A 23,430-nucleotide genomic window follows, 5' to 3' on the forward strand; every position below is an offset into this window, starting at 1 on the left:
ATTTATCAATTTTATCTCATACCGTATTATATAAACTAATTTAATAATTTGATACACAATTTTAAATTTTTTAAATACTTTTTCACGTTTTGATATGTCATTCTATAAATATGAATAATAAAACTCCAACTTTGATCTCATGTTTTATATCAAACCAAATACGTCAATATTAAGTCAAAATTCAATCCATATCAATTATGATATTACCAAATTAAAGTCAATTAAGATAATATATTTAAACTATAATTGCCGTTAAGCTTTCAAAGTGAAAAAAGAAAACGTATTGATTAAACAAATATGTTTTCAAGTAAACAAAATCTGTTCTTTACCCTCAAATTTCTTCGTGACAGGTGGCAACACTCATTCCTAGTAGGAAATATCATATAATACTAATAATAATTAAAAAATAATTGTTTAATGAATTGAATTTTGAGATCCGTATAATTTTCAAACATATTGTTGATAATGGTTTGGGAGTAAATTAGTAGGGTTGTTGAAAGAGCTAAGGAAGGTTTCATGCATGATGGAGAGTCTATTTGGATTAAGTTCATAAAAGTTCAAATGCATGGACTTATTTCATTTCTATTTTATTTGCCTTCAACTTAAAACTATAGGATTGTCAAAGCCCATTCATCACCTAATTTTTGGATCTTATATCAACCACCATAACAACTATTAATTTTATTTCTTAAACAAATATATATATATATATGTCCGATTAATCAAGCACCAATTATAACATATAGCTGTTGTTAATAATAAATTCTCACAAAAAAAAAATTGGAGTACAATCGTTGGGAGTGCATCGATTTGCTTGATTTTGAAGCCACGATTTGTTTAGAACAGCTGTTTCTTTTTAGTTGGCAGCCTCATCACTTCTTAGTTCCCACTTGAACTATGAAGTTATGTAATTGGTTTATAAACTAATGAAATTATTATTAAGACAACAACAGCTATATCATTCAATTGCCTTGTCTGAAACGTGCCCCTGTTGAGCACTTATTTATAGGCCTAACCTGTAATTTTTGAGACTTTCATTATAAGATAGAACAAGACTCTTTTTAATTTTTGTTTTATGGAAAATATTCCATAAAACAAAATGGATCCATCATTTTTCCTTTTTGGCTGCTCGTTCTGGCCTTTGGCTTTTCAGCAGCAAGTGTGGAAAGTTTGGAGTACGAAGAAAATAAAGCAGTAACACGTAATAGGGCGGTACCCTTTTACGGACGCGGCAGCTTGACCTTTTTTAGTGCAGTAGTTAGTTGCTTAAGACACTACTATTAGTAGTAGTAGTTAGTAGTTATCAGTCGTAGCAGGAAATTTAAACTGGCCACACAAGGCCAAGATTGGCGTCAAATTAAAGGTTGAGCTCATTCTACGGGTGCGCTCACGGACCGGGTTATTTGCACAGACGGGTTAGCGTAATTCGGTTCAATATATTTTATTCAGTTTAAAATTTAAAATATAGAAAATATATTTGCATGGGTGAATTGAGATCAAGCTTAGCTGTCAGATATGTTATCCGAGCTTGACACGATTTATGGGTGTTATCCATAATCACTTGTAGATTATTTGAGGTTTTTTTTAAATATAAATATTCATGTTAAGATAATTATATAAATTATTTAATTAAAACTATCATGTAATATTATTATTTAATTAGATTACAATATCTCATTAGAGTTGTATCATAATATTATTGGTTAGTTGTAGTTAACAGATTAAGATTAGTCTTATATATATTATTTATCTATGTAAAATATATAATTTAAATTTCTTGATAATTTATACAATTTTATATTATAAAAAGATTTTATTCTTTCTAACAATCCAAATAAACGATTTTACTAATTAACTATATCTTAAATCAATTTTTATTTTTTAATTTGATAATTTAAATTTATTTTATTTTTTATTACCATATCTTGAGAAGAAAAATAGATTACGAATTACGAATTCTTAAAGTTTAAGTGGTATAAAGTATAGTGTTATTCATCAAATCAAATGTTTAAATACTGTTATATAATATAAATAATAAAGAAAATGATTGAATGACTAATTCATCACAACGAACTTTCACAAATTTGGCAAAAAAAAAAAATCTTTCCATGCAATTGAAACAAACATCTTGTCTACCATAAGGTAGTTTTCCTTATTTAATGAATAGGATTGGGATAAGAGATTTGGAAATAAAATATTTGTTTCTCTATAACCGTCCAAAGCATAATCATAAAACTCGATACAAGTAAGGAAAGTTTCCTTTGATTGAATGAAAAGAGAAAACACAAAGGCATCGTATACTTTTAAGAAAAACAATTGGTATCCTTCGCTTGATAAATTGGAAGAAATATTAGTAAACAAATATGAGTGGATATAAATAAATATATACTCTCCGTATTGGGATTGGGAGAATCCTTCTTCGAGTAAGAAGAATAACAAGATACTAGGGTGAAAGCGTCACCGTTTGGTCCTGTTTCCACACATCCAAAGCTTTCATTTATTTAATAAGAAAATTGATTTGTCTTAAATGCGTGCTTGTAAATAAGGTTGAAAAAGAATAAAAAGTGAAAAAATTGGAAGAAATTAAGTTTCGTGTAAGAGAGGGTGCGCCCCCACAAAAGGCACACTGTGGGGTCACTTTGCTTCATTCCTCAAAATATTTATAAAGCAGTTGCAGGGGGGGCTTTGCTCTCATTTACTCATGACAAACGCAAAACACCAAAACCAAAAACTCTTTGTCAAATCAAATCCACTATCTCTTAAACACTCTGCCAACCATCCCTCCCTCCTTTTGGTTCTCACAAGAATCAAAGAGGACAAACAAAAGAGAGAAATTTAAGAAAAAACGCAAATCCATTTCTCTCTCTCTCTCTCTCTCTCTCTCTTTTCGCTTCTTTTAATAATTTATAGAAGAAGAAGAAGAAGATATACAAAGACAAACAAAAGCTCATTGCTTTTGTTCAAGTGCCCATAATGTGGAACAGAAACATGTTGTCAAGGGTCAGCGTGTTCATGTTATGGCTATTGTTTTCTTCTTGGGTTTTTTCAGTTTCAGCTACTGTTTCTTATGACAGTAAAGCTATCATCATTAATGGCAGGAGAAGGATTCTTCTTTCTGGCTCCATTCATTACCCCAGAAGCACGCCTCAGGTATTGATAAACCCAATGTAGCTCCTGGATTTCTCTTGTTTCTTTATTCTTTATTGCCTTTCTGAGAACATGGCCGTTTCTCGGTTTTTCCGGCTTTCAAGTTTCAAAGCTCATTTTTAAAAAATTAAATTTGCCATTTTTTTGGGTATGCAGATGTGGCCCGATCTTATAGCAAAGGCTAAAGAAGGAGGCTTGGATGTTATACAAACTTATGTTTTCTGGAACGGACACGAGCCTTCTCCTGGAAAAGTAATGCACGTGCAGTCAATTTTATTTATAAAGTTCAAAATTTTTTCTATATGAGTTTAAAAATTTTATTGCCTGCTGTTTACTGATTCATTTATTTCTTTTGCAGTATTATTTTGAGGATAGGTATGATCTGGTTCGATTTATTAAGCTGGCGCAACAAGCTGGACTTTATGTTCATCTCCGGATTGGTCCCTATATTTGTGCTGAATGGAACTTTGGGTAATATACTGAATATATTAGCTAATTAATATCCTTTTAGCAATCACCATAGAGAAAAAAATTGTGAGTCTATTTCTAATTTTATGCAGATTTTCTGATATGCTCTGTATTTTGCTCTGTTTCTGTTTCAGGGGATTTCCTGTTTGGCTGAAATATGTCCCCGGCATTGCTTTCAGGACAGATAATGGACCTTTCAAGGTTGAGAACTTTGACTATTTGATTATATCTAATTGCCCTTTTGTTTGTTTTTTTTTCTTTGCTAAATTTGATGTATTGGTTTTATTAATCAAATGATTTGACTCGTAATTGACTATCATGTAGGCTGCAATGCAAAAATTCACAGAGAAGATAGTCAGCATGATGAAAGCAGAAAAGCTGTTTGAGACTCAAGGAGGTCCAATAATTATGTCTCAGGTTTGGAAAGTCATCCTTCCAGATATCGATTATGTTTTTTTTTTAATAGTCATTTCTCTGACTTTAATATCATTTTTCTTCAATATTGACTCAGTACTCAATCAATATTGATTAATCAAACTTTCTCTTTCTCAATGAATTTTATAATGACAGATTGAGAATGAATTTGGTCCTGTTGAATGGGAAATTGGTGCTCCTGGTAAAGCTTACACCAAATGGGCTGCACAAATGGCAGTGGGACTTGGCACTGGAGTCCCATGGATTATGTGCAAGCAAGATGATGCTCCTGACCCTGTGGTAAGATTTCCTGCCATATGTTTCTTTTTTAATTTTTAGTATCAAAAGCTTTCGCTATTGATTCTGTTATTGTCATTTTCCCTTAAAGATTTGTTGGTATGGCCTTTGATTTAGTGCTCCTCCTTTCTTGGTGGGGTTTTTAACAGTGCTTTTTGTCCAGCTAAGGTGGCCTTAAATTTTAGAACCTTATCTCACACGGTTTTGCGTTTGGTTGCTCTTTACTTATTTCCAACTTCACGGGCACCTAGTCTCCCATACTTTTCTTAATGCTTTTGTCTTTTCTGAAACTTCTTTTCGTTTCTGAGTTTCATAATGATGGAAATAATAAGAGTGTTTCGTCGTGACATGATATGATCAAAGCCACCTTGTTCTCAAGTGAGAGGGTTCAGTTCAAAAGGAAGTTTCTACTGGTTATCTTAGCGGGGAATTTTATCTGGGTTAATTCTACTAGTAACTGTAGAATTACTCGTAATCACATACGCTTGCTATTGGAGAAAGCTTTCAGATATCTCTTTGTCTCTCTGTCTCTTTCTCTGTCTGTGTCTCTTATTCTCTTTGTACGGTGACAGATAAACACTTGCAATGGATTCTACTGTGAAAATTTTACTCCCAACGCGAAATACAAACCAAAGATGTGGACAGAGAACTGGACTGGCTGGTAAGTCACACAAATTTTGCCTGTATTGCCTAATCTTTTTTTGCTATACTGTTTAATTTTCTTGTCTTATATTTATTTGTACAAAAGGCGAGAAAGTGCTTTTTGTAGTAAATCCGATAACTATCATTCCTCTTGCTTCTATCAAAGTTCTTCCTTTAGACTAATGCTATTTTGGCCTTTGTTTTGTTTATCCCAAGGTTTACAGAGTTTGGTGGTGCTGTCCCTACCAGACCAGCAGAAGACATAGCATTTTCAGTTGCACGATTCATTCAGAATGGTGGTTCATTTGTTAATTATTATATGGTATATTAAATTCCCCCGTCTCTCTTATCCTTGTAAATTGTATTCACCTAATGTATGGTTATATACAGTGAAAGATCTCTAGCTTTGTTTTTAACCTTTTCCATTCTTTTTGCTTCAGTACCATGGAGGAACCAATTTTGGGCGGACAGCTGGTGGTCCCTTCATTGCTACCAGCTATGACTATGATGCTCCTATTGATGAATATGGTACGTACATATCAACAGCAGTCTGAACTACGCTGCGCTGAATTTTTTTACCTGCTTCTTGATGAGCATTAAAGATTCCAACTAGTTAATTGGGGAGCACCATTCATGTTTGTGTGTGACAAATGAATACATGTTATTCTCACACGCGAAGGATGAGGAATACTCAATTTGTTGAATCTAATGTGGAAGAGCTAGAAAGATTTCTGAATAAAATGAAACCTATACAACAACTAGGTGCTTGAAAATAAGCCCCAAAAGATTATTTCTTCTGGCTTCTAAATGGCTTTTTGATCTTATACCAGGGCTACCAAGGGAACCAAAATGGGGACATCTGAGAGATTTGCATAAAGCGATCAAATTAAGTGAACCAGCTTTAGTTTCTGCAGATCCTACAGTGACTTCACTTGGAAGTAATCAGGAGGTAAGTTTTTTCTCTAGCTAGAGGAAATAAATTGCTCATAGAGACTCACCCCACCGTTTTAATTTTGGAATTTGCTCTTCTCATAATTGTTAATTGTTTTTATTCCCAGGCTCATGTATTCAAGGCAAAGTCTGGTGCATGTGCTGCATTCCTTGCAAACTATGACACAAAATACTCTGTAAAAGTTACTTTCGGAAATGTGCAATATGACTTACCAGCTTGGTCCATCAGCATCCTTCCTGACTGTAAAACTGCTGTTTTCAACACTGCCAGGGTAAGGAAAAGGGTTAATCCCGTTTCAGTACATTAGGCTACTTTCTCTCTGTACTATTCTTGTACATATCACTTCTATATGAATAAGCACTATAATTTCTTTCTGCAAAATGGGGGAAAAAACTTAGTAAATGATTACAACAGAGACAATATGGCCTTATATAGTCTTAATACATGAAATTCAAGCTTTTATTCTGTTTTATACATCAAAGCTGAGTTTTCTTTCTGTCCCATCTGTATGACGAGCTCTTTAATGTAAAATTTAACATCTGATTGTAATCGTTGCACAGCTTGGTGCCCAAAGCTCAGAGAAGAAGATGGTACCTATAAACAGCGCATTCTCTTGGCAATCATATAATGAAGAAAGTCCCTCTGCTGATGATCAGGATGCAACTGTAAAAGACGGGCTCTTGGAACAGATATATGTCACCAGAGATGCTTCAGATTATTTGTGGTACATGACGGAGTGAGTAATCTTAACTAATGATGATCTAAACATTATAACACATATTCTTGTACTTCTGTAAACATATACAATTTCCTTACACCATTTTATTACATGCTCTTGTTCACTCAGTGTACAAATAGATCCTAATGAAGGATTTTTGACAAGTGGACAAGATCCTCTTCTCACCATTTGGTCAGCAGGTCATGCTTTGCATGTTTTCATTAATGGTCAATTATCCGGTAAAACCAATACTCTGGCACTTTTCATTCATTCATTCTTCTGTGAGATAACCTAAAGTTTTGAATGAACATCAATATTTACCCTATTCTCATTTCAGGGACTCTGTATGGGGGATTGGACAATCCAAAATTAACATTCAGCAAAAATGTCAAGCTGAGAGCTGGGATTAACAAGATTTCTTTATTAAGCATTGCAGTGGGACTTCCAGTTAGTTCCGTTACCTTTCTGATGTGGCTATGATTTTTCTTAACTTTGATTTTAGTGGTGAATATGGCAATTCTAATTATCCTATTATCAAATTTCAAATGTTTCAGAATGTTGGTGTTCATTTCGAGACGTGGAATGCTGGGGTTCTAGGCCCTGTTACATTGAAGGGTCTCAATGAGGGGTCAAGAGACTTATCTAAGCAGAAATGGTCTTACAAGGTTTGTTGACTAGTGATACCTGGCTGAAAAATTCAGGGATGGAACATAAATTTATCAAATTCATTTGAACAAATAAACTAATGGTTTTATCTAAATGAGCCATGAAAAAAACTCTTGGAATGATCTGGGAAATAAATTTTAGGAAAAACTTAATAATTGCTGTAATGTACCTCTCGATTTGTGTGAACTTTTTTGAATACTGTTAAAGAATTCATAGCATTTTTAAATATTTATGAATTTTTGAAAAAGCTTTCAAAAATTAATGTCTGGAGATTTTGTTAGTAAACTGACCCAAGTCCTTAAATTACCTTTATTACAGAGAGTTTTTGCATTTACTAGCATGTAGATATACTAATACACTATGGTGACATGATCCTGAGCAGATTGGTCTGAAAGGGGAGGCCTTAAGCCTTCATACCATTACTGGAAGCTCCTCTGTTGAATGGATCAAAGGATCGCTATTAGTAAAGAAACAACCTATGACTTGGTACAAGGTCAGTAAGTTTCCTTGATTAAACATATTCCATACTTGAAAAGATAGAACCAGATTTAAAGATTTAATATTTGTTGTTTGCAGACAACTTTTAATGCACCGGGCGGCAATGAACCGTTGGCTTTAGATATGAGTAGCATGGGAAAAGGGCAAATATGGATAAATGGCCAGAGCATTGGACGCCACTGGCCTGGATATATAGCACGGGGTGCATGTGGTGCTTGTGATTACGCTGGAACTTATAGTGATAAGAAATGCCGAACTAACTGTGGAGAGCCGTCTCAAAGATGGTGAGAACCTGTTCTGCTTCTGTTATCATTTGTTGATCTAATTCAAATATTCATAGAAGAGTTTTTACTTTCAGGTACCATGTTCCACGCTCATGGCTGAACCCAAGTGGAAACCTCATGGTTGTGTTTGAAGAATGGGGCGGTGATCCGTCTGGAATTTCTTTGGTCAAAAGAACAACCGGAAGTGTTTGTGCTGATATTTTTGAAGCGCAACCAACAATGAAGAATTGGGGAATGCTAGCTTCTGGCAAAATCAATCGACCAAAAGCCCATTTGTGGTGTCCTCCTGGGCAGAAAATTTCTGAAATAAAGTTTGCTAGTTATGGAATGCCCGAGGGGACTTGTGGAAGCTTTCGTGAGGGAAGCTGCCATGCCCACAAGTCATATGATGCGTTTCAAAAGGTATGCCCAAAACTCTAACATCTCTGTCTGTCGGTCTGTCTGTCTCTAGCTTTATATGGAACTGTTTGACCTGACGTCAAATCCCGCTGGAAGGTGTTATTCAGAAAAATAATGTTACTCTTGCTTCTTTTCTCCTCTTAATACCAAAGGATTGTACACACCTCTTACAATTCAAATATTTCTGATTTTTGTTCTCAATTTAAGAAATGGCCAACATCAGACTTAATAAATTTTCTTAGGTTGAAGCATGGTAGAAATAGAATTTAAATTATCAGTTTAGATACTTCCCTGGGTGGCCTGTAGTGAAGGAACCTTGGTGTTCCTACCTATTATGTTGTAAGAAATTTACCATTTTCTATTTGAAGGATTTATTTTACCAAGTTTCATGGAATTTCCGAGATTTCTCATGAATAAATCATTTTAATTAATCTTTTCTTCTGTCATGCATAGTCTGCTTGCACTGCATAAATTGTTGAAGCTGTGAACTTGATCTTTTCGTAGAGCTATTTTTTTGTGCCATAGAGTTGAAGCTCAAAAAATGAGTTTGCCCCATGGCAGCTGTGATTTCAGTACCTTCTTAGTTCTGGATATTGAATTTATATCAGTTTTCCCTGTAATTTATAATTAACAAGGGAGTCTTTTTCAGAATTGCATTGGAAAACAATCATGTTTGGTAACCGTGGCTCCAGAAGTTTTTGGAGGAGATCCATGTCCAGATAGCATGAAGAAGCTCTCAGTTGAAGCTGCCTGCAACTGAAGACCAAAGAGAAAGAACTGTGGTAAACCAAAAAAATTTAAGTCCAGACTAGTTCATATTCAGTACGTAGATACTCCCTCACAGCCTCTGTGAGTTTTAAAGGTAGTTCAAGCTTACACATTCTATACTGCAAAGATGATATGGATTTGACTCTGCTAGAAGGCAATAAAGAACAGAGTGAACACAGCACACTCTGTTTGGCCAATGCCAAATATTGGTTGTGTAGTGGTTGAAAGGATGCTTTGTGTACATAGAGAAGCTATTATTTGTGTGATAAAGCTTCATACATAATACTTAGGATCACTTTCTAAAATCTAGGATTACTCTAGCTTGCTGGAATCAATTTATGCCTGTAAGTCTCAAGAGGAAAGCAATTTCATTGCTTCTCTTTGTAAAAATAAACAGGAAAGTAATAAATCCAAGTATTTCAAAAGCAATTTGAGTTTAAATTCTTTCGTAGAGGTTGTTACTGTCTTCTTCTTTAATTCATCATGTTGTAGCATCATCATTGATCTATTAACTAGACTCAATGATGTTTAAGTGGATTACTGAGTTGCTGCAAGGAGGCTATGCCATATTCACACATATGTAAAAGAATACACAATTCAATCGTTTCTTTACAATTTCTTTTCACAACATTGATAAATCTCTCCCCCTGTACACTAGAATGATGGTAAAACTCAAGCGGGCAGAAGAGCTTCCCTCTCAAATGAAAAGACGGAAATGGAGGGAAGAAGGTGTAAGGGGGCAAGAACAATATGTCAGTTCTCCTTTACAGAATCTTCTCATAAAGAAGATAATTTCTGACTCAAGTCATTCATGACATCATCTATTTCATTCTGAACTTGTAATGTTTCTCGCCCTTGATGCCTCCATCGCCCCAATCTACTACATAGATCCCTTAACGTCAAAACTTCATCTTTGTCGATGTTAAGCTGGCTTAGTCTCTTGATGCACTTCATCAGATACTTACCAGCCTTTACCTTCACCTGGTAAATATATTCTAACTCACTGTCTTCAGTATCGAACAATGAAGCAGATATACTATCAACAGCATCTGTCAAAGTAAAAACAAGACAGGCACCAGCTAAAACATCTCTTTTACTACATTTGTCCATCCATATAGTTAAGTCCGGCCGTTCAGACTTCTGTTTTACATGTCTTAATCCAGTTGTCATAGTTTCCCTTGGCTGAAGTATCTTACCAGTTGCGGCATAGTGCAGCAGCAGTGCACATGCATCCTCGGTTATACAATTGGGGCACCCAATCAAGATGCCTAAAGGGATTCTCCTTAAAAGCACATTTTGCTGTAGGCTAACATGGGATGCATTTGAATCAGCAGATGCAGAACTGTTGACAGTTTTATTAGCATACTGAAGGTATACGTTTTCAATTTCATTGAGCCAGATTCCCATCTTTTGACAATCATACTCTTTTGCCAGAGAATAATGATCCCTCTTGTCATAAAGTTTTGGTTTCTTACATTTCTTCTTGCAGGCAGCTGGTTCTTTGTTGTGCATAACTGAGTCATATTGTTTCAGAGCCCAAGACTCTGATATTTTAATCAAAAAATCAACTAGCAAATCCTGATTAGATTTACTAATGGGGCTTAGAATCCATGAAATATACCTCGCTGCAGATATAGACAATAACTCCTTATCATGTGTTTCTCCAACTTTAGGCGCTGCAAATGTGCACTTTGATTGAAATTCTTTTTGGAGACTATTCTCAGGGAAAAGTAGACAAGAAGCAAAATAGAACCAATCTGGGAAGTCTATAGCCAAAGCCCTGCAAGGTAAAGATTTCACCTTAAATTTTTTAATTTTGAGTAAAGAGTTGGTCGGGGAGAGAACCCTACATTAGCCAGGGAAAAATGTCAAGATGAAAACTCTTATAGATGCTTGGGGTTGGAGTTTACCAGAGAGATTTGTGATCAATGCTAGTAATGTCCATTGATTTTGGCTTGACGGCTGGACGTAGTTGTTCCTTACCAAGAGAAACGTGTTCACTTGTGGCCTGAACTAAATGCAGGAAATTTTCAGCAGAGAAGGCTCCAGCTAAAATCCTCAACAAATGGTTCTTGTTGGGGAAATATGCACAGGAAAATGACAGCTTAGATCCCAATTCCGTGGATATGCCCCACCATGTTGGTCTGGAAATTACATCAAGTACTGCTGACACTAATCCAACCAGAAGGTCAAGTACAGAAGCCAGACCCCTGTTTTAGAACTAAACTAATAATGAGGAAATATTCTTGTTAATTAGGTTATAATAGATGAAAACAAAAACAATAATCAAAATATCCATGGTTAATAGAAGCAGCAAAAGTAAAAACAACTTTAAGTGCCTTGGATGATCACAGTGCCACAAATTATTATGTATCCTGATTCATGACTGTCTTAACGCTGAAAAGAAAAAAGAAGATATAACACAAATTCAGGGAGGAATCAAAAGACTGAATATATTGGTTCATGAAATAAAAAGGCCTGTCTGACCATCAAAATGCTTGAAGTAACATTGGTGGAGGATGGAATTATGCTAGTTAAGAGATTAACTTTTCTATTTTTTGGGTTTGATTCTAATTTTTACATCTAATTAGGCTATTTTAGATTATTTAGGTTTATTATAATTAGTATTTTACTTTTTTTCCTAGTATTAGGGCGTTAGTCTTATTTTTGGTATTTTGCATTTTAGATTTAGTTATAAGTACCTAAGTTATTTTAGTTGCAGGCAGGCTTAGAGTGATGAATTATTTATATTTTCTGGATATCTGAGTTTTTTATATTGATATTTGAGAATTTGGTTGAGAATTCACATTACTTCTTGAGTGTTTTGAGCTTTGAATCACTTGTTCTACTTCAAACATATTCATGAAATAGTGTTGGCTGCATTATTTGGAAGCTATAAAATAAAACCAATATGGAGGCAGCCAATTTATGATATTCTTTTCACATAAAACAATAACTCAAATCTGCTTCTATGTTCCTCCTAAGAGAGAAAATATTACGTGTAGAAACAATGTAAAATGAGGTTATTGAAAGTTGACACTATAACCAATGTGGAAATGGTTAGAAAACACATTTTTTAAAAATAATGAGATGTATCACACATAACATATGAAAGCGATTGTCAACAAGAAATTGAAACATTTGTGAGAATAAGAAATGGGGAACTCACGTCTTAAGAAACCAGCTATGCAATAGAGCTCTGGTCTCAATAAACATAACAGGAGAAAGCACCAAGCATATAATGATAGCGCGCCAATCTATTCTCTGGTGAAATTCCTCACTCAAACAAAGGAAAGGCCTGCCTGTGGCATCTTTTAAAATCTTTGAGATAGCTTGCTTCAGAATTAGTGGGTCAAGATACCAGAATAGCAACCTGCTTAAAGAACAGAATTGTACCTTATAAGAAAAATAATTACCGAACTCAAAACATTTGAGCATTATAACATGCATAACATTTCCCAACTGAAAAATAAAGTTTACTTAAATGAAAATGAAAAAGAAAGTGAGCTTTCCTTAAAAAGGGAAAGAACAAAATTGAACCAAATATATTGTCGGAAATGGTGAATGCTAGAACGTAAAAACAGAAAAATCTATTAAAATATGTAAATCAAGCTCTTATTTTCTCCTCACTCTCTTGTCCCTGCTGTCAGATTATCTTAGCATTTCCCATTTATAAGCATTCTGTTTGTGGATAAACAGCTTAATGAAAATTAAAGATGATTAACTTCTATATTGATGTGATAACAATTTTTATTCAAACAAACCTTAAAGGCAGCTCTTCATTTTCAAGGGACAGTTCTGTGGGTAAATGACAGTGCAACTTTGAAACAGCTGCGCTTCTTCCTTCAATTGATTTTACATCAAGCATAGGTACAAATGGGTGTGAATACAGATAGCAAGATGCCAAAACTGCTACCCTTACAACAGCACGTAAAAGCAAATGAGAAAACACCCCTGCAACATAAAGAAAATACTCTCACATAGGTAATCAAATACAACATTATCATTCAAAAACTAGATAAAATATTTCAATCCCAAGAACAGGCTTCTTTATACTCCACTCCTCTCTAGTTTTAACTCAATGAAAACTCTCTTCCTTACCTGCCTTTGCAGATTTCAATTTATTTTATTTTATTTAGTATAATTATAACAAAGGTTTAGCGTTACCAAATAAAAGAGTTGATATTACATACAATATCAAAAGATTTCAAAAATAAAAAAAGTTAAAAAAAGCATAAAAAATCCACCTTTTCCCTCTAGCTTTGCATAAACATTGTTACACATTGCAACCAATTCCACGCTATTTTGACCCAAGCTCCCGCTACCTATAAGCAAAAACTCTTGGTTTTGAAGCCGAAAAACTTTGCAATTAACTGAAGAAGATAAAACGCTAACGATCGTCTTCACCAAATACTCAATCGCCGAATCCAAAACCTAAGCAAAATCGTAAATTTACACCAATGGGTAATAAAAATGGGGGCATTATCTAGTAAAAACAACAACTTTACAACTTGGTAGAGGAATTTACCTGGGGTGCCTCGAAGCACATAAGGGAGAGAGCGGTATCCAAAACCCTAACCCTAGAATCGGTTTCGTTAAGGTTCAAAGATTGACTTAGCTTCGAAATTGCGAGATTGAGAGCTTCCTCTTCGTTTTCGCGTTCGCTGATCGGTAATTGAAGGTGAGAAGCGAGTCGAGCGAAGAGGTCGGTGATTGACTGCGGCATGGCCATGATTGTCAGTCATTCAGACGGTGATCAGAGTGTGGCGGGCGGTTGATGATGATTATTATAACCGCAGAGGATGGCGGAAGTTCCCGCCAGAATTAAATCAGTTTTGGGCTTCCCGTTACTTTTAATGGGCTGTGGATATGGAAGGCCCCTTCTGTTGAATATAAACCAAAAAATATGGACAGATACTGTTACTATTCTTAATCAATTTTATCTCTGTGCAAAGAAGTAGATATAGCCATTGGCAGAACCAACCCATCATCCAGGTTATTGGAGTGGGGTGGACCAGCAGAGGACCTGTCATTTGCGGTTGCAAGGTAGATACAGAACAACGGCTTATACCCTAACTTTGATCGACACAAATGCAGTTTATAACTCTGTTTTTAGTCCTTTGATTTCCTCTGGTTACAGTATCATGCAGGAACAACTTTCGGGAGGACATTGTCGCCACCAGTTACGACTAGGATGCTCCAATTGACGAATATGGTGAGAACGATAGCAATCTAAAGTCAGTTTTCCCCTTGATATTAACCTTGTTTTCTACTAACATGCTGCTAAATCTGCATATGATACTATCACTTACAAGGATCTTGCAAAGAGACCAAGAAGACCAATTTATTCATATATTTTAGGGCGTCTTGATCAGATCATTTCCAATTAATCGTTTTGCCATAATTCCTTGTACGAGAGGGCTTGTAAGCGAACCAAAATGGAGACACTTAAGGAATTAGCGTAAAGCCATCACGTTTTGTGAACCAAGCATTAGTCTTCGTGAACCCCAAGAGGTGGTCAGGTTCAATTCAACTGATTTAGATTAAAAAAAAAAAAAAGACTTTCCTAGTATCTTCTAATACCCCTCAAAAACATTTTACTTAATTATATAAAAAATTAATAATTACTAAGTTATAATCTATATCAAATAAATTAATAAATATAATATAAGTCCAAGTTTTTATAATTTTAGATATGACTTTTGAGTTTATTAAATAAGAAAGAATGAAAAAAAAAGAGTATTTAAGCAAATAGAATAATTTAGTTAATATCAATTATACAATATCACGTTATTTATCACATTTAAGAAAAAAGTAAATAGAGGAGATTAAGGGTAGTTTTATTAACCACATTTAAGAAAAAGTTAACATCAGTTTATTTTATCAATCTTAAAACAATATGTAGTTAGAACATTTAATCTTGAAGAAGAAGAAGAAAGACAGAGAACAATGAAAAACATTGAAGGAGTGGTGTTGATTAAGGTATGATTAAGTTTTGTATTTTTCATAGTTTGAGCATAAAAGCCTTAAGCTATTTTCTGTTTCTTTATATTTCATTCATATGAAGTCATGTTTTGGTGACTTTTCGATAATATGATGGGTACAAATAGAAAGGTTTTAAAAAAATCTTTCTAATGGTTTTTATAGCATTTCACTTGATCTTATGGTTAAAGAAATATGAATTTTTGAAATTAATTTAACAGCTTGTTTTTAAAAGTTTTGGCAACTCTAGTTTTTAAGTTATTGGAACTTCACATTTTAGTAATGTTAAATGTACTCTTTACTTTGATATTTAGTTTGGTGTCAATAACTCAATTAAGAGCTTTCTGTGTCAAAAGAATTAAAGTCTTAAAATAGACTCCATAAATCTAAAAATTCAAAAATCTAGATATTTCAACAATGATTTTATAATTTTTGATTTTTGAAAATTATATTTTTTACATCTTTATTTCTAAAATGAATTTGTATTTTAAAATATATTTAGGTTACCCAATTGGATCATCAAAACTATTAAAAACAAATTTCCTAATCAACTTAAAAAATTCATATCTTTCTAATCATAAAGCCAAATGACATGGTATAAAAACCATTAGAAAATATTTTTACAACCTTTCCATTAGTACCCATCATGCTATTAAAAAATCACTGAAACAGTATTGGATTTCAATGAAAAATAAAAAATAAACATAAAATAACTTAAATTTTTTGTACTTAAACTATGAAAAACACAAAACTTAATCGTACATTAATCAGCACCTCCTTTAAATGTTTTTCCCTTTTTTTGTATCTTTTTCTTCTTCTCTTTTCTCTATCTTTCTTCTTCTACTCTAAGATTAAGTTTTTTTCACAACCTATCTTTTAGACTTGATGAAATAAATTGATGTCAACTTTTTTACTTTTTCCTTTAAATGTGGTAAATAAAACTGTGCTTAACCTCTCTTAAACATGATAAATAACCTAATATTATATAACTGACATTAACTAAATTACTCTGTTGGTTTAAAGATTCCGTCTTCTATTTTATCTTTATTAATAAACTAAAAAATCATATCTACAATTATAAAAAGTTAAATTTATATTATATTTTATTTATTTATTTAATACAAGCTATAATTTAGTAATTACTATGTTTTATATAATTACTTAAATAAAATATTTTTGAGGGGTATTACATATCTTTTTCTGCTTTTCATCTTTCTCTTCCCCTTAGTTTAAAACTGACAATCCTTCTTTTTCTAGGCCAAGGCCCGTGTTTTCCAGTCGGGGTCCAGGACTTGTGCAGCATTCCTTGCAAACTATGATAAAGAAAACTCTGTGACCGTGACCGTCAGAAATATGCAATATGGTCTCCCTCCATGGTCGGAAAGCATCCTCCCTGACTGCAAGAATGTAATATTCAACACGGTAAAGGTGATAGTATGCAAGGTACACATTTTGGTCAAATGCCTTCATTTCCCTTGCTCCTTTTCTTGTTCCTATTAGAAATTGATCATCGGGATTGAGGCAACCTTAGATGTTGTGTTTAGGTTTCTGGTCCTACTTTTCAAACGCAGATGGTGCCTGTGAATGCTGGCACATTCTCTTGGCAATCATACACCGACGCAACCGCTTTCGTGGGTGAAAAGAAATAATTTACAGCTGATAGGGTTAGGGGTTCAGACTATCAATGGTGCATGACAGGTGAGTAACTTTAATCAACTGATCAAATCAATCCATTCCCTGAAAATTCTTTTTAATTGGAGAAAATACTAGTATATGTCATCAAGCAAAACCACTCTTGTCATTTTCTTTTTCCAATACTAATTTTTAGTTAACGTTCTTTCCCTGCAACAGTGTCAACATGGAAGCCAGCGAAGGATTTCCGAAGAGTGGACCGCTTCCAATCCTCACGTTTGAACCTGCAGGTCATTGTCTAGATGTTTTCATCAATTGTCAATTATCGGGTAGATACTGTAGCATTGAAGGGATTATTTTTTTTCCGCATAAAGTTCTAAGTGCATTAAGGCATAGTGACTTCAATTTTGCTTTCTGTCACACACATATGGGAGGTATGAGAAGCCAACTTATTTTTTCCCCTTTCATTGTTTCTGTCAACTCACACGATTGATTTCACAATGGAGGAATTCTCGGCCCCGTTACATTGAAAGCCCTTATTCAGGGATTTGGGACATGTCTAGATGGAGATGGTCCTGCAAGGTCTGTTTCGTACATCGTCTGCACTACTCTAACGTTCTACTGCCGCCATAATTCTAAGAAATTGGATCACAGGTTTTACCTTGGAACAAAGAAGTGAATCCAAAAGAAAAAGTCAAACGGATAAATCATAATTTTCTAACAACTTCAATGGTAACAAGCACGGCTACTAAAATATAAGGGTATATTAAGCAGCTGAATTCAGTTTTCAATTTCCATGATTATTCCATATTATTATCTTATGGGTTCAGCAGAAAACAAAATGAAAATTAGCAGGAATATCACAATGATAATACAAGATGCCTGACAACTCCTATTAATGCTTGAAATTGATTTGAAAAGGTCGGTGTGGAAGGTGAAGCTTTGAGTGTCTATACATTCTAGGCAGCTCCTCATTCAAGAGGGTAGATGGATCATCATAACCAGTTAAGAAGCCCTTAAAATGGTACAAGGTGAGACTGAGAATCATCTTGGAGAATTATGAGACCAAAATGTTACTCATAAATATGATATCTTCACATTACTAAATTTTGTTCTGTCCACTTACCTAGGCAACTTTCGATTCACCACAAGGCAATGACCCATTAGCTCTGGATTTATATGAACACCATGGCGAAAGATGGTGAGTGGCAGCTTTGCTTTTGCTGCTCCATATCTCTACTTGATACAAATCCAGGCACATTGATTGGGATTTTTGTTTATATGTTCAGGTATGAAATTCCATGGTCATGGCTGTACCCAAAAGGGAACTTGCTGGTTGTTCTTGAAGAATGGGGACCTAACAACAACGTGAATTAAGCTTTTTGTCTTTAAAGAAATTGCAGCCGTAAAGCAAGAAGGTATTATGATTATCATTCGTTAGTATTTAGTAATATATAAAATTATACGTCACATTTTATTGCTTATAGATCCATGACAAGATAATTTATCTCTCCCTTGATTCTTTAAATCCATCATAATGTAACAAATGAATTCGTAAGTAGTAGTTATTTTTTTTTTGGACTGCCTTATAATACCTTTGTAAACAAAATAATCGCCTCTTGCCTCTTGGATCAGTTTTTCCTAAACTATTTGTTGTTCGACTAATAGTTCTGTTAATGCATTGAAATGGCATTAATCAATAAACACATTTGAATGAGTGCCTACCATCGGGCAATGAGTCCAAGAGCCCATTGCGAGATGCCTTTGGGCAATCGAGTATGGGGTAGGGAGAAGCACTTGAGTAATTACTATCTCCTGTACTGACTAAGATCATATTTTACCATCTATCTGACCAATATTATGTAGGGAAAAAACCTTACACAACAGAGGCAGTAAGCAGTAATTAAATCTAATGCCGGCATGAATTTCTGGGGAAAGAATATTTGGTTATGAAGAGCCCAATACTGTTTTTAAGGAATTAGAATGATGTGATTCATTTACAGGCTGACTACTAAAGAAAGTGAAGGGAGAAAAACCAAAAGAAGAACGTAAAATCATTCTCCATTGGAATAATTGCCCCTTCGTGGATATAAGTTTCAAAATCCCCATCAATCAGTTTCAATTTGTTTCAGTTGATTGGTGGGTCACCTTTTCAAAACCTTGAATAAGTGTGACGAGGGTAATCAAATAAATCTTGTTGATTTGATAGGGCGAAGATAAAAATAAAAAAAAAGAGGCTGGTGGCTAGTGATTGATAACCTAAATCTATTACTTTTACAACTAAGGCTTAGGCTGTTAAATCAGAATGTCTGGTATCTCGAGGTAAGTTACCACCCAATATTCCCTTGAGTTATGACTTGTTTCTTCGAACCCTTTCGTCACTTTTCACTTTTATTTTACCCTTAATTAGTTAGCATGCCATAACACATTTTGGCCTTTTGTGATCTCCTCCTTGAATTGAGAAAGAAATTGGAAGTTCACACTAACATGTGCTGATGCTGCCTCCAAAATCTGGTAGACTGCTTAATATGGGATTCAAAGACTTTATAGCTCAGCTCTATTCTATTTTTACTCTTACTACTACTTCATTATACTGGATGTGAATTGAGTCCTTTCGATGATGTGGTGCTGAGTCAGGTTGGGGCTGATGGTTGTGAATGAATCCTGTTTCTTTGGATTTGTGTTTTTGTGTAAGTTTTGTAGTGATCCCTCCCTAATTTCTACTGGATTGAGAGATCAGGTCTCTTTCGATACACGGATGCACAGACAAGTTCTCGAGTGTCTGCAACCTTTGGGATTTTTTGTTTAGGAGGGGTGAATGCAGGGGCCCTCTTTGATGGTTCGGTTTTTGGCCTTGGTTTGTACTTGGAGGAGGTTTTGGAAAGATGTATCAGTTAAATAGGACTGATATATGATCCAAAACTATCTACCCTTTTGTTCTTTGCAATGGTGGAGGGTTTTTTTTCCTTCTTTATTGATGAATTTGATGCTTTTCGAAAAAAATATTACTTCTCTATACGATGACTAAATTACAAAGAAAGAAAGCTTAGACCAAGATATTTGATGACAAAAGCCCAAACATTAAGTTCTCTGACCTATAAATTGAAATGATTTCCGCTTTGTCTTTCTACTTTCTCAAACTCTATCATGGTTCATGATTGAGTTTTCTGTACTTGGGGCAGTATGTGGACAAATTAAGATTTAACAATTCTCTTTTTGGTTAAAAGTATGTATGAATCTTCTTCCATTCCAAAAAAATGTTTTAATTTCCATACCATGAGTTTAGTAGTACATAATAAATTATTAAAATTTAAACATATATAGTAAATTAAGAAAAATTTCTGACATCTTAGATTAGGTGTTCTCTTCAAAACTTTTACGATGTCTGAAATTAGTACTCAAACCCCATAAATTATATCGAAACAAAAGAGATTTCATTTCAATTTAAAAGATTTGAATTACGATAATTTTAATGTAAATGGTTAATGATAATTAATTCTCTACCATTTGTTATCTTCAACGGTTGATTATATCACACCTTAAAGTACAAATTAAGTCAAGGATTTGGAAGGCAACAGAAAATTAGATGAGATTGTTTCATATCTTGGATCTTATGACAAATGTTAATGTAAAATTAGCATGAAGTAGTAGAATTTGGCAGTCACAGCACATTATTGTTAATGTTTTTGACATTAAAAGTATCGAGTTGTAAAACTGTGATATAGATTGTGACAAAAATGTAAAACAGAAACTAAAATTTGATTATAAGAAATAGTTTTTCAACGTACAAGTTGGAAACCAACCCATCGAACAAGGCTTAAGGGAAAAAGGCGTAGATGGAACCTACCCGTAAAAGAGAAAATAATGCCGCTCTCACCTTAGGGGGTGCAAAAGGGTCCAATGACAGGGTGCGAGCAAATTGATCAGAAAAGCAAACCCCATCAGTGCTTTTGTTACCACCTAGGTCTTACTAGTGCAAATTACCTACAGTGTCCCACTGGCCAAAATGGCTCCAAATCATAAACTTTTGTTTGCTACTGGTAGTTACCTGACCGTTTTAACATTGCTGGACCCCCTATACACTCATTAAAAAGACAAATCCGACAAGCTGGGTGGTTTTCAACACTATGTGAATTGGACAAGATCAGTGAAACGAAAACATACTATATGGAGAGCTTGGCATCAACGATAAGGTTCACTCGATTATCAGCTATGAGCTTATGACTTCTGGAGGGGGGGCGGGGGGCGGGGGGGCATTGAGGGGGGCCTCCACCCCCCCGGAGCCCCTATGATCACTACAAGTAGCTCTCTAGATTCCTTCACATGAATTTGTTTTTGACATGCCATTTGTTCTTTTGAGTTAAAAGAGTGTGACCTGCTATCATCACAAGGAACTTTATAAAGCAAAATTTGGTTAGATGCCAACATGATAACTTACTTAAATCAGACAATCTCCAAGTTGGAGGATCATTGGCTCTCTTAAGGATAGAAAAGTTAATTCTCATTTGGGAAGAATAAAGTACACAGCTCCCTTGTGCGTCATTAGACTTTTCAAATCTAAGATTTGGAAGAAAGTAAACAGGATCATTTGATTAAAGAACAAATAAACAATTGGACTCCCTCACCAAAAAGTTTCATTGTCTTGAAGTGGAAAATGATGAGTCCCGGAAATTTCAAACGAGAAAATGATTCTAATCATCATTCAACAGAATAAACGGAAAGTATAGGAAGCAGGGCTGGAGCCTGGAATCGTACGTACGGTTCCAATCTTCTGACTTCAAATTACTGACATTTGAAGCAAATTTGTTTACCTTGTAACCGGTTTAACCATTTTACTATGGTGTATCATGTTTTTTTTTGAAGATTACTTGTTACAACTTATAGAACGGAAGAATAAAAAAAGAACAAAACTTATCAAGCTGGATTGCTCAGTAGGTGTTCTTTGAGCAAATCCCGTTCTTCTTGTCTCTTTTTACTTTTTATTGCTTTGGACAAAAATTGTTCCACCTTGGTTCAATCCTTAGGCTCCACGTTGCAGTTGACAGTTTCAAAGGAATGATTGCAGTGGTCATAACTTTAGTAGCCTTTCAAAATGAAAGTAATTTGTGTGTGTGCTAATCTGTGATGATGAACCATGGACCATGGTCCATGAATACGGAGGCTGGATTCAAAGACCACGTTGAAAAGTGAGATGTAAAGTTAAGAATGGATCTCCCATGTAACGTGATATTAACAAGCAAAATCCACCAAGAATTAGCTATTTATGTTTTCCTGTCATTGAAGATTCTCTTGAGATTGCCGTGTCTTATCCTGCATTGATTACGACTATGTACCAGCATCCCGTTACACGTGTCGACGATTGATGGTTTATAGTTTACACCATGACGGGGCCGCAATCTAACAGTGAAAAAGGTTTAAAGGAAAGGAAAGCATTCCATCCAAGTTAGCTTGCATTGCACTACTCTGTAACCTGAATAATTAACAGCAATAGTTAGACTATGATTTGGTATTGATGATTACATAGACTTTTGGATTAGAGGGTGTGATCATGACAAATTATGGTATCAGATAGAAAACTGGAGCCGAGGAGAATTGATTAACCTAAGCACTAGGATTAACACACAGGGATTGATAATGATGATCAGGGGCAAGAAGAGGGTGTGTTTCAAGCAAGTAATTAGTAGTAAGACGTTTGGGGACGGGGCAGCGGGCGAGGTGGGTGGGTTGGGAAATGGAGATCCTCATTTGTCTGTTTATGAAATCAGAGAAGGACTTGGTGACAGAGTGGTCTGCGATATGCACAATCATCTAAGGGTGATTGAAGCCCACAAGAGGCAAAAGGAGACAGCAAGTGGGCCATTCCAGTTTTTCTGGGGGAGAGCCTGGCAAATCTCACAAAATCACAATAATGGAGTCTCTATGAATAGCTCTACTGATTTGACCATACAGTGCTCTCACACAACCTAAAATATCGAACCCAAAGGACTAAGCAGCTGAAAACCATTTTGGATTTCCCTTAGGAAAAAAGAAAACCAAAGGAGGTTTGCTCTTCTTTGCTGTTACAGGTGGTTTTAAAAGACATGAGACATCTTCATCTGCATCAGGGTCAATTATTAGGGTGTGGTGGACCCAATTAAAAGACGAAGACACTTTTGGATGGTTGGATTTGGATACCATGACATCAAACGGATGGAATTGGGATATCTGAGAAGAGAACGAACCCCGGACAGAAAAAATCTGTGGTATTTTTAAGCTGATATTGTTTGGTTGTGGACTGTCCTTTTCTATGTCTACATACAATGCTATGGATTTGCTTTGCAGAGAAATCTATGGTACCAAGTGGTAGGCCGTAGGCCACTGGTGCTGTCTAGTAAGAGGCTAAGAGCTAACTGTCTTTGTGTGTGTCTGCAATGTCACGTATGCATGGAGTTGGACCTATCATTCCGAATGGGTCCCCCCACCCAGAGCCAAAGATCGAAGCAAAGCAATCAGATGGCAATAAGCATCTCTGATTCTGTCCGATTGTTCAGGACATTTTGGTAAGGAGAAGTGATGGACTCCAT

General features: G+C 35.0%; 2 protein-coding genes across 3 annotated transcripts; one reads left to right on the forward strand and one right to left on the reverse strand.

The window, feature by feature from the left end:
- Positions 1–2,686: 2,686 nt before the first annotated feature.
- Positions 2,687–9,694, forward strand: BGAL4 (beta-galactosidase 4). Its single transcript, XM_021421001.2, has 19 exons — positions 2,687–3,150; positions 3,304–3,399; positions 3,506–3,618; positions 3,750–3,816; positions 3,940–4,032; positions 4,186–4,329; positions 4,899–4,987; positions 5,185–5,290; positions 5,409–5,496; positions 5,799–5,917; positions 6,027–6,191; positions 6,481–6,656; positions 6,768–6,877; positions 6,976–7,085; positions 7,193–7,303; positions 7,687–7,797; positions 7,881–8,086; positions 8,161–8,488; positions 9,135–9,694. The coding sequence occupies exons 1-19, from the start codon at positions 2,974–2,976 to the stop codon at positions 9,243–9,245; spliced, it is 2,520 nt and encodes an 839-aa protein (XP_021276676.1). The 5' UTR covers positions 2,687–2,973; the 3' UTR covers positions 9,246–9,694.
- On the reverse strand, positions 9,269–14,064 carry LOC110411017 (acyl-CoA synthetase family protein). Of its 2 annotated transcripts, none has more exons than XM_021421003.1 (6): positions 13,782–14,064; positions 13,501–13,687; positions 13,018–13,207; positions 12,423–12,626; positions 11,164–11,463; positions 9,269–11,033 (listed from the first exon to the last, which is right to left on the reverse strand). In XM_021421003.1, exons 1-6 carry the CDS (start codon positions 13,983–13,985, stop codon positions 10,031–10,033), a joined length of 2,088 nt encoding a protein of 695 aa, XP_021276678.1. In that variant the 5' UTR covers positions 13,986–14,064; the 3' UTR covers positions 9,269–10,030. The 2 variants fall into 2 exon arrangements, with proteins under 2 accessions (XP_021276678.1, XP_021276677.1); XM_021421002.1 differs by having other exon boundaries at positions 12,423–12,629.
- Positions 14,065–23,430: the final 9,366 nt, after the last annotated feature.

Source organism: Theobroma umbraticum, unplaced genomic scaffold (genome assembly GCF_002168275.2).
Source record: "Theobroma umbraticum cultivar Fairchild unplaced genomic scaffold, ASM216827v3 scaffold_56.0, whole genome shotgun sequence".
In the NCBI taxonomy this organism is placed as follows: Eukaryota; Viridiplantae; Streptophyta; class Magnoliopsida; order Malvales; family Malvaceae; genus Theobroma; species Theobroma umbraticum.